Source organism: Passer montanus, unplaced genomic scaffold (genome assembly GCF_014805655.1).
Source record: "Passer montanus isolate IOZ18808 unplaced genomic scaffold, ASM1480565v1 scaffold23, whole genome shotgun sequence".
Lineage (NCBI taxonomy): Eukaryota > Metazoa > Chordata > Aves > Passeriformes > Passeridae > Passer > Passer montanus.
In genome coordinates, this window is record NW_024366926.1 from 12,067,178 (window position 1) to 12,085,718 (window position 18,541).

An 18,541-nucleotide genomic window follows, 5' to 3' on the forward strand; every position below is an offset into this window, starting at 1 on the left:
AAAAAAGGCCCGGCGGCGGCGGCGGGGGCGCGCCGGGCTGCTGCGCGCACGTGACTTCCTCCCGGCGGGGCGGCGCGGGCGCGGTGACGTCGCGCGGCGCGCTGCGGCGGGAAGCTCGGAAAGGCCAAAGGAGGCGGCGGCGGCGGCACCGCCATCCCCATCCCCATCCCGGCACCGCCATCCCCATCCCGGCACCGCCGTCCAGCCCGCTCCCGGTGCACTCCCCGAGCCGCTGGGTAGGAGCGCGCCGGCCGCCCGGCACCCGGGAGGATGGGGCGGGGGAAAGGGCGGTGTGGCGGCAGCGCCTGTGGGAGCGCTCCCGAAGGGCTATTCCCCGCTTAGGGAATAACCGCTCTCAGAGGCGGCTCCGAGGGTTTCCTGCGTAGGGAGCGCCCGGGGAGCTGGCAGCCATCCGAAACAGCGCCAGTCCTTCCGTCACATAAACTGATAGCGTCATGTATATCAGCACCAAACATTACAGACCTGCATAAAGCATTGCGTTAAATTATATACATTATGTTCCAGTGTGAATTAAAAATGTTTATGGGCTCAAAATAAGTTTTTTAAATTATTTTTAAATGGCTCGCGGTCTCGCTTCAAACATGCGAAGAGGTTTGGCTCCACGGGAAGTCATCAGTTATTTTTTGCATGAGCTAAATTTTTTTTGTGTGTGTGTGGGTTTTTTTTTGTTTTGGGTTTTTTTTTTTTTGTGGGTTTTTTTGTGTTTTGTTTTGTTTTTTTGGTTTTTTTTTTTTAATTTCTTTTTCCCTGCCAGTAAACTTTTGGGTCTTTAATTCAAGTAATTCTGAATAAGACTGTTCAGAGTTGCCAGCTATTGATTTAAATGCATGAATTCATCAAAAAGCTGGGAAATACCTTGACGTCTGTTAAAAAGAGAGATTTTATTTTTTTTTAACCGCAGTCTGTTAGGCTGTGTTTGAGATTTCTCTTTAAAATGCCCACAGTAGCTCTGTTCCGCTGGTTTGGTACTGTCTTGCCTCTAATTCTCTTTTTTTTTTGAGGGGAAAAAAAGATAATTTTTTGTCCACGCTTTTCCTTCACAGCTCTGGTGCATCCTGACTGTTTTCCTGTCTCTCAGGCTGTGGGAAGATGTGGATATTTGGGAAATAAGCTGGTGGGTGACTATTACCAAAGCAATGGCCTCTCAAGAATTTACTGTGAGTGATTTTTAACACCGTGCAATTAAGTTTAAAGACTGTACCTGCTGAAATGTTTGGACATTTTCTTACTTCTTGTTTTTTCAATATTTTACATATTTAAAACAGGTGTTATACACTCACCAAAAGATGAAAAAATCAAAAACATGGCAGGACGGAATTCTGAGAGTGAGAACTGGCAGAAATCAGGTAAAAATTCAGATTTAAATTATTGAATTTCATATTATCTGCTACTGCCAGTGGCAGTCTAGTTGATTTGTGCAATAACTGGTTATTTAAAATGTTACTTTTATTTTGCAGGCTACCTTGTTTGATGATAAAGGACAATGTCTGGAGAGTATTTTTATAAAATCTCAGGTATATTTTGTTCAGAGTTGTTATTTTTATATCTGATTGTAGTTTGTCTTTCAGGCAGCATTTCAAATACTTGTTTGGTAGCCAAAAGAGTAATTTCTCTAGTTGTTGATATGAAACTCAGCTGCAGTGCAAATAATGGAAAGGAAAAACAGCTTCTATTTATTAATAGATCTTACTGTTTGTCCAGAAGCTTTCATGGAGTTTTTCTTCCTCCATGGTAAAAGCAGTGTATTACAGTGATATAGTAAATAATCATTGGAGCTAAGTGCTACTGCTTTTTGCAATATATGTATAAATAAAAGTGTTATATGGCATCTGTGATGTAGTAGGTGTAAGTAGCTGAATATTTTACATACAAGTACTTAAAAGACTGTATTTTTTTTAAAATAAAACTATCTAAAATATTGTTTCTTATACAGTGCTGTTGTGTACACACTGCTGCTCTCCCTTTTCCAGGTGACTCCTGGAGATGATTTTGAAAGTGAGCGATATTTAATCACAGTTGAAGCAGTCAGAGAGAGTGAAAAGCCCTCAGAAGAGCAGCCAAAGAAAGCAGAAACTCCAGCAATGAATAGAAATTGTGTCAAACCTGGTCTTCTACCCCCAAGACATCTCCCTGTCGGCTTGAAAAGGAAGTTTACGGTGTGTTGTTGTTCCAGTTTTTTATGTCTCATGGTTACATGCAGTGTAAAACACATATTTTCATGAATGGTAAATATATAGATAATTTCTTCCTTTTTTTTTTTTCCTTTTCTCTCTTTTTTTTTTTTTAAGCTGTAATCCAGATTGTATTTTTTCCACATTTAGGAGATTGGGTTTAGCAGGATTGGTGTTGCCTGCAGTAGAAGTCAGAAGGGCTTGGGGTTGTTTCTGTGCCCCTGTGAATCCTCGTGTGGGTTTGATCAGAATAGATTCTCAGGCCGTTTGATCACAGTGTAGTGTGCCCCATTTTTAACACCTGATTACAAAACGTAATTAATTGATTGAAAATTTCTCTCCCAGGGGTTCCAGGGGCCACGCCAAGTAGAGAAGAAAATACCAGCTGTGGAAGATGAAGGGAAACCAGCAGTGTTGCCTTCATCCAAGGAGTGCCAAGGGGGTTTTCCATCCCAGTTTTACATCAGCTCTCCGTTGTTTTCCACGGTTCGCAGGAAGGACGCAGGAACAAACCCCTCTGCAGGCACTCAGGAAGAGGGCTGTAGGGACAATGGCAGGGAACAAATGTCTGTGTCCTCGCTGCTCTCAGCTCCCTGCGGTGACAGCTGGCAGGAGACAGAGCAGCAGAGCTGCCATCAGTTGGTTGGGAAGCTGGAATCTCCTCTGCTCCCTGGGCACACTGGTGCCAGGGCAGTGTCCCAGCACATCAGGAGCACAGCACAGATCATTGCTCTGCTCAAGTCTAAGCCAGCACAGGGACACACAGAGCAAACATCTGGAGCCCCAGGCTGCCTTTCCAGGTTTCAGGCAGCAGAAAATGCAGGCTTATGTGGCAAAAAAAGCCCTGTCCTACCTGTTTTTTCAGGCGACTCTGCTAAAGAACTCCTTCCAGATACTCAGCACCTGCCTTTTGTGCAGGGAAATGTAAATGATACAAAGGACTGGAATGCTCAAAGCCTTCCAAATTCAGCTGAACAGCCTTTTGGTGAAGAAGTCACAGGACAGAGACAAGACAAAAAGGTAAATAATTTAAGTCAAGATTTACAAGATCACTGCAACACAAATAGTTACTTCCTACATGAGTCCACTGTGAGTAGAATGAGTGACAGTCAGTTTGTCCCATTCTCAGGTGACATTTCACATTCAGCAAGTCCAGCTGCCTTTGAAAACCATCCCTTTGGATACAGGGAGCATTCAGGGACTGACAGTCTTAGGGAGAATTGCTCTGAGAAGATGCAGAGTGAGCTTCACCCAAGGCAAAATTCAGAGGGAGTGTCCAGTGACCCAGAGCTCTCTGGGGATGTGGCACTGGCACGGATTGAAGCTGGAATTGGGAAGGAGGAGCTCAGTTTGCAGGGCGCAGGCTGTAGTCCTGATGGGGAACTGATGGAGGTTAACTTTAACCTAATGGAGATTTTTGATTTTAATGACGTGGACAATGAAGATGTGTGTGAGAGAGAAGGGAAGGAGTTCTCTGAGGGAGACACGCCTTCATGGAGCCCAGGTAGCTTCCAGGGAGAAGATGTAGCACAAGGGGCTGCCTTGAGCCCTCATTTGAAGCCTCATTCTTGCTGTGAAGTAGAGACACACAGCAAAAATGAAGTCAGATGTTCCAAATCTGATGGAGAAGGGAGTCCACCACCCCAGCTTTGTGCCAGTGATGCCAGGAGATCTGCAGAAGACACTGCAAACCAGACCAGACCCCAAGTGGAACTTCTAGGGGATGGACACAACATAAAAGGGGTCAGTGAGAGTCAGTCAAGTTCTGGAGACACAAACCAAGAGGAGGATCTGGGTGGCTGTGCAGCACTCAGCATTAATGGCACGTCCTGGGTAAAAAAGCAGCACTCTGACCTCTTGCCTGGGGACCCCAGTGTTAATGAATGTCACCCTGAAACCAGGCTGTTTGAGGCCACTGGAGGCCTCACAGCTATTTCTCCCAGCAGAATAATTTCTGCCTTGGACAAAAGGACCGAGGAAGGAGTTTCACTGCTTGGGTGCATGGACTCCCCAGATGCTGGCTCAGAGCACTTCTGGGCTACTAAGAGTGATGCCATGAAAGCAGGCAGCCCTCTGCTGGCCTTGTCACAGGAATCAGATCCTTTAGGAGCAGGCTATTCATCTCCAGAGCAAACAGCAGCAGGAGGAACTGCTTTGGAAAATGCAGAGAGCAAAATTGCTTCTCCTGAAACCTGCCAAGGAGACACATTAGGGGTGGATTGCCTGAAATGCACAGCAGTGGCTGAGAATTCCTCAGGACTCCCTGATTTGGTGAATGATATTGCTCTTCTGAGAGCTTTGACTCAGCATAGCACAGCATTAGAGAGCTTGCAAGGGATGGAGGAAAACACCAGCATGTTCTGTGAAAAAGACACTTCTAAAGAGACACTTGAACCCCTTGAGAAGGATGAAGGTTAGGTCAGCTTCTGTTTCAAACTGGATTCTGTTTGTCTGTACCTGTTTGATTTCTCTCATTTCTCCTGATATTTAGAAATACTTTTAGAGTGATGTGTGATGTAGGTTCTCTCGTGCAGTTTTTACTGTTGACAGCAACATTGTGAGCTCCAAGTCTGTCTCTGTTTGCTCTCATTCAGTTAAATCCTAACTGTGCAATTTGTTGCATGGGTAAGGTTTGCAAGACCTGTAAACATTCAGATATTTTAATGTAAAAAAACCCAGAGTATTGACTGTAACTCACTGTGCTTTTCCATCTCTTGTAGCTATAAAAGAGTTTACAGAAATGCCTTACTCAGAAAGTTTACAGGCGTCTTCCTGTTCATACTTTGATTCTCCTGGCCTTATGGTAACCAGTTTTTGACTACATATATTTATCTGTACAAGATAAATTAATTTTCCACCTGGCTCCTGGAATAAAATTCTTGGTTTAGCAGCCATAGAGGCTGAGCTACAAATTGCTTAGAGGCATTGTTTATGAAGCTGGTAATAAGTAGAGGATGTCATCTTGACAATATTCAGGAGGCCTCATGTATGACAAGAAACTAAATGAGAAGTGTAGTATTTAGTAATGGTTAATATCCCACTGATATGTCTGGTAATTCTCCTTCACTGCCCCATCTTTTACCACCTTTTTTTCCCCACTATCTTTTTAAATGCATGGCTTTCCTTAGAATTGTAGCATTTGGGTTGAAATACACTGGGAAAACTGTTTGTGTTTGATAATTCACATTGATTTTTATCCAATGCTATTAACAGTTTTGGGGTTTTTTTCAATCCATCTAAAGCTTAAAGAAAGATTTTAGAAATCCTTCCCTTTTTCCTGTTCTGTTTGAAAAACAAACATTGTTTCTTATCCTGTCATGGATGGTCCTGGCTTCCAAATAAAAAAGCTGTAACTGAAAAAGCTTCCTTTGTATAAATACAAGACATTTCTTAGCCTAAATTTTCACTTGAAATGGTTATTAAATTGTTAGACTAATTAGGTTTTGATCCCTTCTATGCAGCCCAACTGTGTGGACAATTTATTACAGAAGACAGAGGCATACATTGTACCAGTAGCAACAGCCCAAAGGGACCCTGGGACATGTGACTGGCAACCAAAGGTAGAATTTCTGTGGAACTCAGCTATAATTAACAGTGTCTCCTATATTTCAATCCAATGGTTTGTTAATTATAATATATTGCACTAAGTCCTAATAAAATTTTAACCAGTTCTTGTCATTTTTAGTACAGTTCACTTCAGGAAGTTTTCCAGGAGAGTTTTAAACTCAAATTACAAGGAAAAAACCCACTTTTTTTTTTGTTTCTCTTCTGCAGAGTCAACAGGTTATTTTTGTTGCATGTGTCCAAAGTACCTGTATTGAGTGTAGGTAGTGGCAGAGCAGTTTTTCCTTGCTGTTAGTGATAATCCCCGTGCATTGTGCAGCCTGTTGCTTTCCAAGGGTACCAAGTGAGAGGATCAGCAGCTAGTGAGGTCGTGTTGAGAGCCCCATGCTCCCAGCATGGATGGCAGCAGCACCCAGAGAACATGGACTTGGCAGCTGAGGCATTTTTCTCACCCCTCTTTTCAAGGAATTCTGACCTTTATGACTTGAGACAGGTAAAACTTTTTTTTTTTGTTCAGTTATCCATACTAACCTTAGTGCAAGAAAGTATCCTGTCAATTTAGGATAGAAAATAGTTCATTTTTAAACTGCTACAATCACATCAAAACCAATTATTTTTACTTACCTTTGTCATAGAACTTTGCAAGGCGTGACTTGGTTTTTTCTGCTCCTTTGTTCAGCTGCACTTTGAAAAAAAAGAAGATAAAGAGTTTAATTTCTAGTAAGTTTTTGCCTTTTTTTTTATTTTTTTAATTAAGTCTCCAGGTTCCAGGAGCCTTCATAAGGATGATGTTGACATTTTAAGAGAAGGGAATTTTCAAATGAAGCCTGATGTTATTGAAGAGCCAGGAATTAATCAGTCCTGTAAGTGAAAGTAAAAGGAGAAGGGCAGTGATTGGCCTCAAAATTTCTGCATGACTTCAGCACTTGACTGTTTTTCCCAGCACTGGCATTGGCTGTGTGTCCTGAAGTGCCACCATGGACAGTGTCACACCCACCCTCTGACCTGAGACAAGCACAGTGGGCTGCCTGGGAGCCTGGCAAGGTGGGGATTGGCTGTGCCTTATTCCTGGCTTTATTTCCTGTGTGTTTGTGGCAATTTGTTATTCTTGGAGCTGTTTTATCTCAACTCTGAGAGACATTTCAATCGTTCAGAATGATGAGAGAGAGAATACTGATCAAAGAGCTGTAAGCAGGGTTTTTTCCAGTCATTCACCTGCTATGTTAATTCTTCACCTGTAGGTTTCACCAGAACTGACTTCCCCATTTGATCCAGACTCTGCAATTTCTCCACCTTGGGGAAATGAGGAGACCGTTGGAGACATCCAGGAGTCCCCAACATGTGGGATCTTACCAAGGGAACCACAACTCCCAGATTTCTTTTTCAGTAAGAACTGACAGATTTATAGTGGCACCTCACTGTGTTTTAGCTGAAAAGTCTCTGAGGATTCTTGAAGCACAATGAATTGGGCCATCCTAGACAGTTACTCTGCCAATTATATTCTCCTGAAAGAGACTTTAGTAGAGAGATTTAGTTTTATAAAGAAAAATCAGCTTCTAGTTGGGGGGAAAAAAGGCTGTAAGCTGAGCTTCTAAGTGATCCCAATGTTTTTATTTACCTGCTTTTGAGTTTTTTCCATATTCAGCTGTCCTCTGACCCTCTCCCATTTGACACCTCTCTACAACTGTTACTAATGATAATTAATTTAGCCAAAAGGATGCTTTTTGGTAGTAAGAGCTTATTTATCTGCATTCTTTAATATTTATTCATAAGTTTGTGGGTTATCTTTTGATGTTAAGCTGGGTGTTTTCTAGTTGGTAGCTGTCAGTGACAGCAGATTAATGACCTCCAAAATACAAACATGTTTAACTTAATAATAGGTCTTTTATACAAGCAGAGTGGCTACATAATGTGTTCTGAATATGGAGATTTCAAAAAAAAATTTTAAAGAAATTTAAAAAAAAACTAAGTAAAAGAATCACACTGAATCCATCATTTAGTGTAATACTGCACAGGAGCAATCCAGAGAGCTTCCCAGCTAGAAGACAGGGTGTAGAAGGAAGAATTTCGAATTCCTTCCTTTTGGTGCATCTGAAGTGGCACCCCCAGGTGCTCCAGGTTGCCTGTAAGCTGTGTTTGCCCCCCAGCCCGGGAGAAATCCAGCTGTGCACAGGAGCGCAGCCCGCCGGCATTGGAGTCCACGATGAAAACACGAGCTCCCTTTGTCACTCTTCCTGCCACCCACGAGATTCCCGACGTCTTCTACCCCACTGAGAGGCAGCAGCTCCAGCAGTCTTTGGGCTCTTCAGGAGGCAGTCTGTGCAGCGGGTCAGTGGCATTTCCTAGGAGTGCTCCTGGCCCCCAGGACAGGAATTATGAAACCTCTGTGTTTGGGGGCTGCACGGAAGATGGACAGAGGGGGTCTGTGCCACCAGTGCTCCCTGATGTGACTGCCCAAGCCAGACAAAGCAAGTGGCTGAAGTATCAAAGCGGTGCTCAGAGCGATTTGATCCCTGAGGGCAGCGCTGAAGGGGAAGAGGAGGATGACACCTGTGCCCGGAGCGTCCTGGGAATGCCGCCGGGCGACACGGGAGAGGGCAGAGGCAGCGATCCCAGCTGTGCCCCGCTGCTGCCAGCCCGGAGCCCGCCCGGGGCTGCGAACAGCAGCCAGCCCCATCCTCTTTCCGACGGGAAGCTGCTTGCCCTGCACTTACGGCAGGCACCTTTGGCTGCGGCCACACGAAAGGTGTTGAGTCACCTGAGCTGCCGCGGCGGAGCAGGAGAGGGCCAGGTGTGTGACTGCTCGGGCAAACGGTGTCCCTGACACATTGCTGCATTTAGCCTGCAGGTGTTAGCAGGAGGATTGCATAGTGACACCAAAAAAAAAGTATTTTTAAGTGCCGTGACTAATCCAGCACCAGGCTGAGGTTTTTAATCTGAATATTGAAGGCAGGAGGATGAATGAAAAGCTGCCGGGCTGTTTTGACACCCATGATTAGGAAGAAATTGTGTGCACCAAGGGTTTTTCTTAATTGTGGTATCAGCATCATTGTAATGAACACCTATTTTTGCTTCAAGTCTTAGTCTCTGACTTCAAAATATTATAAATTCCTTCAGTTTTAGTTGTGTAAAAGTCAAATTATGGCACTGAATAAGCACCTAAAAATTTAGTGCAGCTCTTTGTGATCAGTAGGCAGATGGAGTAAATTGGGGGGAAGCACCAAACCAACCACAAGTCAAGTTTTTAAAGTTGTCAAATGGTTTTGAGAGTTGAAGAAAATGTTAACTCTTTCTTTTTTTAAAAAAAGTTTTTTGGTTCTTTAAAACTGTCCAGTACAGTATTTCTGTGAAGTAGAGATGAGGATTTAACATATACATGAGTATACACATGGTGTGTGTTTTTATACAAATATATAGATATGTAAAATCCATATATATTAAACTTAAAATGCTTATGAAGACATTTATAATTAATTCATTTCTGTGCAAAAATAGTGTTAAAATTGGTGTTTGTGTGCTCCTTCCCCATGCCTAGTGCTGAAAAACATGATTTTGAACTCCATAAAATTTACTCTAAAGCCTTTGGAAGTATTATCTCTGTTATTACCAATGCAAGCTCTTTGGCAAGGAGTGCATTTTAACCTCATGGTGCATCCTAACTGGCAGCCCAAGCTCTTTAGTACTTTTACAAATCTGCAAATTTTTTTTTAGTATTTTTACAAATCTGCAATATTTGTCTCATTCAACATCTTACAGTTGTTAATGGTTTATTTTCGTGGGTCTTTTTAGGACATAGCCATTTCTGAGTTGTGTTTTCCTCCTGTGGATAAAGTGAAACATGCCAATCTTCCTAAAAGAAAGATTTCCATCCCAGCTGTGTTTCAGTCTCACACTCACTACAAGCAGGTTTTTAAAGCTGCTCTGACAGGTAAGTCTCTGCTCTGTGAAATGCTGTCATTTTAAACATTGCCTGTTAAAACAACAGGGTGCATTTCAGTTTTATATATATATATATGTATTTCTATACCCAAAATTGCAAAGGCAAACCAAAAAGACAGTACATTTCTGTTCAACTCTGTAGCCTCAGAGCTGTTTTTCAGTCTTAAGGTACCTAAGCCTTTTTTTTCTCCTGGAATAAGTGGATTTTTCAGGTCATGTGGTTACTTTTAGGACTCAGATTAAATTTTTGACTTGGGATGGAAATCTTCCAATGGAAATACATTTGTTTGAATGTTGTGTAGCTGTGTAAGCATTTTAAGGCTGTGCTAATGATTCTGTTGTTCTCCTTTCCCCACCAAGAGCAATTGAACATAATGCTGTTTGAGTTGGCACAGAGACTGCACAATGCCCTCTCCAAGGTGGATATTTCATTTTACACTGCAGTGAAAGATGGGCAGAGCCAGAGCCAAGGAAGCTGTGCCCCACTCTGCAACCACATGCACCCTGCTAAGCTGGTGATGGTTAAAAAAGAAGGTCAAAACAAGGTGCTGTTTATTCCTTGTGGATTTTACACTTTGGGGGTGAAAGTATCCATTGCTTTTGGGACTTTTTTTTTTTCCCTTCCCTTGCAGGGTCGTTTGTTCTATGCCTGTGATGCCCCAAAAGCTGAGCAGTGTTCCTTTTTCAAGTGGATTGAAGATGTGAACCCCACACAGACAAAATCCAGACCCAGTGCGGTGCTCCACGACACAAAAAGTATTGGGACATACCTCAGGAGTCAAAAGATTGCTGTCTATGAGGAATGCCAGCTTTTGGTGAGGTATCTTCAAATGCTGTGCACTTCTCTCAAGTGCTGTGTGAATTCAAGCTCTATAAATATTCCAGTAGCTCAGGGCTTCAGCAGGATTTAACACGTTTTCTCTACATTTAAAGAGTAAAGGTTTCTTTCTGTAAAGAAATGCAAGAGCTAAATTAGTGAAGGAAAAATATTTATAGCAATGTTATTTGGTTTTAGTAAGAATCAAAACTGCTGACCAGCAGCTTGATCAATTGCTTAATGTCAGAACTGTTGCATTTGAATTATTGTTCTTTTAATCTTCAGTAGGAGAATTTGATTTATTCTCTTCAAGATTCTAATTTTAATGCCAGAAGTAATCTCAAAGGCTATTCTGTGAGGGGATTTTGCAGTCAAGATCAATATATTTAAAATTTGTTAATGTAAGGCGATGCACACCCACTTGGTCCAATCTGTGGAGGTTTTTTATTTTTGTTGCTGAATCCAAAATGTGTTGATTGTTTACATACCTTTTTTTTTTTTTTTTAATTACAATTTCCCAGGAAAGCCTTTGAAATTCCAACACAGCGGTACAGTAAGTTCAAGAAATTTATGAATACACCTGCCAGCTTTGATGGTGACTCCAAACCCAAATTATACCTGAAGCTAAGCAGAAAGGAGCATTCTTCTCTCTACAGCAAAGGTGAGCATGTCTTACACATCAGATTTAAAAGCTGGCAGTGGGAGAAGCTGATGAGGACTCTGTATTTTTTTTTTGGCAGATGACATCTGGGTTGTTTCAAAGACTCTGAACTTTGATCCCATGGACACCTTCATTGCAAGCAGTGCTTTCTTTGGACCATCCTCCAACAATGAAATAGAACTGCTGCCACTGAAAGGCTACAGTCCCTCCAACTGGAGATCCAACAGTGAGTTCCACAGCAGCATTCAGAACTGTGGGAAAGCACTGAGGAAAGGTCCAGCCAGCAATGAAGGATGAGTTGCTGAGAATTTGAGAATTCCTCAAACCTTGCACATTATTTAATTCACAGTTTTTCCTTGTATGTTTGAATATATAATTTGAATATATTAATTAATGCAGTTAGACCTGCAAAGTAGCTGCAAATTCCAAATGGGTGGGGAAAAAAATGAGAATAATATAAAGAAAGTAGTAAATTATATAATATGATATCCAATGCAAGTTGACTGCCAGAGTGTAAGTACAAGGAATATGTTTTTACTGTCCTTGAAAAGCAAAATGCAGAAACCCCAACAACTCACTGGAAAATTAATATTTATATAAAAAGCCACGTATTAAGTCTGTGATTCTGCAAAAGTTTTCAACTGCTTTGCTGTTGAATTAAGTTAAATCTTTGCGGTTGTTTTGTTTTGTAAATGAAGAAGACAAAATCAGTTAATTACTCTTTTGGCATTTTATAATTCATTTCTTGAGCCGATTTGAAAATTCTGCTTTATTAATTCCTTTCTCCTTGTGTTTTTCTGTGGCCTTTCCAGTGTGTGTTCACGCCTTGCTGGTCTGTAATGCCAGCAGTGAGCTGGCCTCCTTAAGGAACATGGAGGAGCACTTCAATCCATCCACGTTACCACTGATCCCATATCTCCTGAAAATGTGAGTTACTGTCCTGTGGCACTGTGAGCAGGCCAGTGCAGGAAGAGCAGAACCAGGAGATACAAGCTGTATCACATCGTGGCTTTTTTGGGCTATTTTTTGTTTTCTTAGGAATTTTAATTCTGAAAATGCAACTAAGAGAGTCAACAAAAGGAAATTTACTCCACCTGCCCTGAGTGTGAAATGCTCCGTGACGTCTGGCCCTGTGAGCTCGGAAGTGGCAGTGGGAGTGGCTGAAGAGATGATCCAAAGGTTCTCCCTGAACACAGACCAAGCAGCAGCACTGGTTCACGTAGCTCAGATGATGGCCTGTGAAACTCCCACAGCAGGGCAGGAACATCAGAGCTGCCCCATCACAATCATACGTGGTACGCAGCCAAGAATTGTGACATCTGCTGCTACTCTATCTGTGTTGATTAATGGGAAATGCCATTAATATGGAATGCCAGAATCAGCCCCTCTCATAATGACTGTGACATTAATACCTCCATTCTGTCAGCACAGAGCTTTTGCCCCTTTAAATTAAATTAAAATTTCATTCTGCCTTTTGCAGGATTTCACTGAAGCATAGGAGGTTGTACCTAGAAATACCTATAGACAAAATCAGAGTTATTTATTGTTTTCAGCTTTTTTCATATTTCATACCATTTTTTTTCATGTATTATCTTTGTTTTTGTAAGTGTAAGCAATCCCATGCAATTTTTTAGAGGAATCACAACATAACTGAAGTTAAAACAATTGATTCAAACTTTTTGGGAAATTCTCACTTGTAACTTGGGCTTTTTCCTCCAAAATACCAGGTGTTTTTGGAGCTGGCAAGAGCTACTTGCTGTCTGTGGTGATCCTGTTCCTCGTGCAGCTCTTTGAAAGCAGTGAAGCTACAGAGGGTCCGAGGGCAGTTCCATGGAAACTCCTCATTGCTTCTTCCACCAACGTTGCTGTGGACAGGATACTGCTGGGGTGGGTTGCTGAGGCTTTTATGGGTTCTTCCTCCAAAACCAATAATGCTTTTCCACTGTAGTGATAATTGTGCTGGTATTTCCTGTAAAACACATCCAAAAAATTGATTTCTTTCTCTAAAAAGTGCCACACACAGGCTGTAATTTTGCCTCGGCTCTTTTGTGCAGTTAAAAATTGAAAGAGTGAAAGCTACATAAAAGATTTACAGAAGACTAATTTAGGCTCTGCTCTCATTAAATACACTATTAAAATCCATCAGGAAAAAGTAGTAGTGCTCAGGAATCTTTGGGATGTAGCAGTAGGGGAAGGAGGAGCAGAGAGGATCAGATTTGTGAAAATTTAGCATGAAATAAATGCATGGTTTGGAAGGAAAAAGGAAGGGAAGATACATATGGAAGACTATGAGAGGGGAATCATCAAGGCATTAAATCATGATGAGGTAATTTATTTTGATTTTGTAGAATTGCTGAGGTACTTCATCTTATTTATCATTGCAGTTTGTGTTCCTCAGTGTTCTGATACGTCTTTTGAAACCACTTTTAAAGTTTTCAATATTTCTTTCTTCATTTCTGTAATGTTAATAATCTCTCTTTCTTTCAAGTCTGCTCGATCTTGGATTTGAGGATTTTATAAGAGTGGGAAGTATAAGGAAAATCACAAAAGCAATTCTTCCCCATAGGTAAGGAACCTCTTTGAGGGATCTGAAGCAATTTGGGGTAGGATAATACATTGTTGTGAATTGCTGTTATGTGTAAAATGTGGTTATTTTTCTAAGCGCTGCTCTTTTTAGTTACTGTAATGTATGTTACAAAATCTTCTTTGAAGTTTACATGCAGGCTCAGGAAATGAAAACGAGCAGCTGAAAGAGCTGCTTGCTCTCTTGAAAGAAGATTTGACTCCAGCTGAGAAAATCTATGTCAGGAAGAGCATTGAGCAGCATAAACTGGGGACCAATAAAACTATTCTGCAACAGGTACAGTCAAAGAGATGGAATGGGAAAGCAGGGATTTGCTGTGTCTTATCCACAGGGCCTAGCAGATGGAAACTGGGGATTTATAATTCAAAACTCCTGTTTTTTAAATATAAAGTAAATGCTAGGTTTGATTGCACGGGTATAGCTGTTTCTAGAAATAAATGTGGGTGTATTCTCCTGCTCTAGTTAGGTGCTGCACAGAGACGAGCTGTGAAATGATCTTAACTTTTTGCCTGCCCATTTTCCCCTCGCCGAGGGCAGGTGAAGGTGGTTGGAGTGACATGTGCTGCCTGCCCCTTCCCTTGCCTGAACGCTCTCAGGTTTCCCGTGGTGGTGCTGGATGAGTGCAGCCAGATGACTGAACCTGCTTCTCTGCTCCCCATCGCCAGGTACAGCCCTCCTGAGGGGCCAGCAGGGACACAGGCCCCAGGCAGTGCCACCCTCCACACCTCTGTGAGCACATGAACCCCGAGGTCTTGCCCTTGAGCATGAAGAGGGATGTTAACTTGAGGCCTGTTCTTGGGTGTTGTTAAACTGGGCTGGAGAAGGGAGGCTGATGGAAGCAGCGTGATACAGAAACAAGCACACGCTGTGGTTATGAACACTGCAACATGCTTTTTAGAACACTGGTTTTTTCCTTGTTTTTTTCACATTCTTATTTAGATTTCAGTGTGAAAAGCTGGTCCTTGTTGGAGACCCCAAGCAACTGCCACCAACTATTCAAGGGTCCGAGAGTGTTCATGAGCAGGGGTTGGAGCAGACTCTCTTTGACCGGCTCTGCTTAATGGTAGGTGCTGCTGAACACAGGTTTGGAAAAGGTGGAGAGCAGAACTGAAAGTGCCCTGAAGTCACTAGGGGAATTCTGGTCCAGGTGGCAGAGGATCAGGGTTTCAGCATTACAAAATATCATAAAATCACAGAGTGGTTTGGGTTGGAAGGGACCACCTCCAAGGTCACCCCCCACCACAGACAGGGACACCTTTCAGTAGCCCAGCTTGCTCTGAGCTCCACGCAGGTGAGCTCTTGCCAGCCCTAATGTCTGTGTCCTCCTTCTTCAGGGCCACAGCCCCATCCTGCTGCGGACACAGTACCGCTGTCACCCTGCCCTCAGCGCCATCGCCAACGAGCTCTTCTACCACGGGCACCTCATCGACGGCATCTCTGAGGGGGACAGGGCTCCTTTGCTGGAATGGCTCCCAACACTCTGCTTCTACAGCGTTCACGGCGTGGAGCAAGTCAGTTCCTCAGCACTTCTTATATGAAAAGTCAACGTTGTTGTTTTTCCTCAACGCTTCCTAGATAACAAGTCAATATTGTCTTTTTTCCTCCGTTCCATTCCTTTTCGCATTGTTGGTGAGAACTAATTTGGGAATCTTTTTCCCTCTTCGCAGATTGAAAGAGACAACAGCTTTTATAACATGGCAGAAGCTCATTTTACAGTCAAGCTCATCCAGTCTCTGATTGCAAGTGGAATAGAAGGAGCTGATATTGGCGTGATTACCCTTTATAAATCACAAATGTATAAGGTTTGTATCATAAACCAATAACAAAAATCAATAAAGCTGTTCTCTTAAATGTACTCTGAGTAGCCAAACATCCCCCTTCCCTGTTTCTTTGCCCCCAGATCCAGAATTTGCTCAGTGGGGTTCACTCCGAGGCTTTTGAAGTCAAGCCCGTCCAGGTGTCCACGGTGGACGCGTTCCAAGGTGCAGAGAGGGAAATCATCGTGCTGTCCTGTGTCAGGACCAGGCACTTTGGGTTCATAGACTCGGAGAAGAGGATGAACGTGGCCCTAACGAGGGCCAAGAGGCACCTGCTGATTGTGGGGAGTCTGCCCTGTCTGAGCAGGAACAGGCTCTGGGGGAGAGTGATTCACCACTGCAGAGGTAAGAGCTTCTTTGCTGGGGTTTTTGAAACCTGCACCTCATTATCTTTAATTAGACTATGTACAATACACCCTACAGTGTTTACATACTGTACAATAATATATAAAATATATGGTATGTACACCAGAGCAACCACTGTATTCATTGCATATAAACTCCAATGTTTAATGTTACACAGAAAATCTAATATATTGCAAAAAAAAAAAAAAGGCAAGAATGTGCAAGTTGCACGTTTGCAGTTTTACTCTGCAAACTTTATATTCCAAGGGGTTTTTTCTTATCCAGTAATGGAACTTTACCTGCTTGGCTGACATCAAAGAAAGCATCTTGTTGGTGATTGAACTCCACAGAGCCATTTTCCAAGCAGAAATACCACAGCCAGTCAATACTCTTGGGAAACTAGATGCTGGCACTGCCAGGGGCTGATTCTGTGATGGATGCTGTAGAGAGAGATGTAATTACCCTGTTTATTGCTGCTTTCAGGATGGGAAAATGGCTTACAACACGCAAGCCAGTGTGAGCAGCAGCTAAATGTCATTCTCAGGTCCTACTTGGAGAACTGGGAGGAAGAAGAACAGCGTAAGAAAAAGGAAAAATAGCATATGCGTTGATTTTATGAATATTAACTGCTTGTCTATAGCAATAGCTCTGGTAATTTGTAATCTCGTATTTATTTAATGTGGGGTATTTTTGTTTGGACTTCAGCGCACTGATACGTCTGTTTGACCTTGTAGTCATAAGACTAAAAATTATTAAAGTGACTTTATTTGGTTGATAACCATAAATAGAGTGACTTTTTCTGCTTGAGAAGTGAAATCCTTTTATGCTTACTGTGCAGTTAACGATACTAGTGGTATTTCACTGTTCTTCAGATTAAAACACCATGGTATTTTAGAACAATTCTGCCGCCTCCCATATTTACAGGTAGGTGACATCCAGCAAGGAACGCGGCTGTAACAATTAAAATACCCCTTCCACAGCTTTTGGGAAAATCTTAAGCACCATCCAGGGCCTATGAGGTATCCAAGCGAGCTGGGAAGAGGCTTGTCACAAGGGCATGGAGTGACAGTACCAGGGGAAATGGGTTTAACTGGGCTATTAGGGTTAAACTCTTCCATGGGAGTACCAGTGAGGCACTGGCACAGAGGAGCCATGCCTGTAAGTGTTCGAGGCTCGGCTGGACGGTGCTTGTGAGCAGCGCTGCGGCCGTGCCCGGCTCACCGGGAATTCCCGGTGCGCTTCCCGCTTTTCCCGATCCCGGCCGCCTCAGGCCCGCCGCCAGATGGCGCCGCGCGCGCGGCGGAGGGAGCCGCCACGCCGGGCGGTGATGCGCCCCTCCCGCCACTGCGGCCGCAGCACCGCTCCGCCCTGAGGGGGCAGCGCCCGCTCCTTCCGCCGGGGGAGGGCTGAATGGCGCTTTTAAATTACTGCTGACACCTCTGTCCCGGCTCCCTAAAATCTCAATCAACAAGCCATTAGAACTCAACGGGAGTAAAACTAAATCCTCGTTTAAGTGTATTTATCCGCTCTCTTTTCTCTCTTTCAAATGCTAAATCCATTTCAGCATATGCCCCTTCTTTCTCTCGCCTTTCTCTAAAGACTGGCAGCCCGCACTACTCTTGTAAATATGAAAGATGCTAATCATATGACATATCACGTCTCAGTCGGAGCCTGGAATAAAGCCTTGAGATTTGGGATCATTGCCTCCAGACAACAGCTTCATCAGCCGGAAAGTTGGGTTTTTTTCTCCTTTCCTTCAACTCTCAATCCCTTCTTTGTCTGAGGGAAAATGCAGCCAACTCGAGCCACCCCGGCCATATGGTTCACTCTGTGTTTTCTTAGTTGAATCCTGAATTGTTTGTGACTTGCGAAGGGGTTTTTTTTGGGGTTTTTTTTTTTTTTGGAAGCGTGTATAAAGACATAGAAGAGGCTGCCTGGACTGGGGCAGCTCTGCGGGATAACTCCATGTTCTTCACATGTTCGCTTTCTGCCGCCTCACCACACAGAGGTATAAACCTGCAGACACACTTTATAACGATAACCTGTTACAGATATCTGGTATTCTTCCCCTTCCAGGCAAAAGTATCCAGGTGTTTTTCCCTTTTCTGGATGGAAATTCCTTCTTGAAACACCATTTGTGTCTTTACTCAGGTCCTTAAAAGAGTTTCGCTCATTGGCAAATCCCTTCTAGAACTGCCTTGACTAAGAGAAGCCCCTGAGTGTTTTGAGTAAGGAAAAGTGGCTTTTTAGACCTGGATAAATTAGGAGCCAAGTGAGTTCGGCACACCCGAATTTGCCTATCCCCCTGTTTGATAGCCAGCCTGCCAAATTTTCTTTCTCTCTTTCCTTACACACCCCCCCCACACACACACACACATACACCCCCCCAAAAGGCCCTTTCACCAAACCATTAAATTCTACAGAGGTGGTCAAGCTAGTCCTGCTTTTCAGGCGTTCGAGAAAGAAAAGGGTCCTTGAAGTTTAGAAGATGCCCAAGGAAAACTCATTGAATGACATCAAAAGAATGAGTTTCCATAGCTGTTGAAGCACGAGAGCCGTGTAGCTGCACAAAGGCGGGTTGGGGCAGTGGGACTGTCCCACTGCTCTATCCCAGCACAATTG

At 43.1% G+C, this 18,541-nt stretch overlaps 1 protein-coding gene across 6 annotated transcripts; it reads left to right on the top strand.

Moving 5' to 3' along the window:
• Positions 1–140: 140 nt before the first annotated feature.
• Positions 141–16,661, top strand: ZGRF1 (zinc finger GRF-type containing 1). 6 transcript variants are annotated; one of them, XM_039710750.1, is made up of 29 exons: positions 141–236; positions 1,065–1,178; positions 1,287–1,367; positions 1,479–1,535; positions 1,992–2,177; positions 2,538–4,605; positions 4,913–4,995; positions 5,654–5,752; positions 6,076–6,249; positions 6,514–6,619; positions 6,700–6,800; positions 6,998–7,142; positions 7,904–8,547; positions 9,546–9,684; positions 10,056–10,240; positions 10,328–10,515; positions 11,034–11,173; positions 11,253–11,399; positions 11,986–12,100; positions 12,212–12,468; positions 12,901–13,060; positions 13,662–13,739; positions 13,886–14,033; positions 14,295–14,422; positions 14,697–14,820; positions 15,092–15,268; positions 15,425–15,559; positions 15,658–15,919; positions 16,403–16,661. In XM_039710750.1, the coding sequence occupies exons 2-29, from the start codon at positions 1,158–1,160 to the stop codon at positions 16,516–16,518; spliced, it is 6,264 nt and encodes a 2,087-aa protein (XP_039566684.1). In that variant the 5' UTR covers positions 141–236; positions 1,065–1,157; the 3' UTR covers positions 16,519–16,661. The 6 variants fall into 6 exon arrangements, with proteins under 6 accessions (XP_039566684.1, XP_039566685.1, XP_039566686.1 ...); XM_039710751.1 differs by lacking the exon at positions 6,076–6,249; XM_039710752.1 differs by lacking the exon at positions 4,913–4,995 and having other exon boundaries at positions 2,538–3,212.
• Positions 16,662–18,541: the final 1,880 nt, after the last annotated feature.

What these genes read in the sequence shown, in the direction of transcription:
- ZGRF1 (XM_039710750.1), top strand. Translation starts at nt 1,158, where the DNA reads ATGGCCTCTCAAGAATTTACT. An exon ending in ACCTTTATGACTTGAGACAG is followed by an intron (nt 6,250 to 6,513) that starts GTAAAACTTTTT and finishes TTTTTAATTAAG; the next exon opens with TCTCCAGGTTCCAGGAGCCT. An exon ending in GCGTTCACGGCGTGGAGCAA is followed by an intron (nt 15,269 to 15,424) that starts GTCAGTTCCTCA and finishes CCCTCTTCGCAG; the next exon opens with ATTGAAAGAGACAACAGCTT.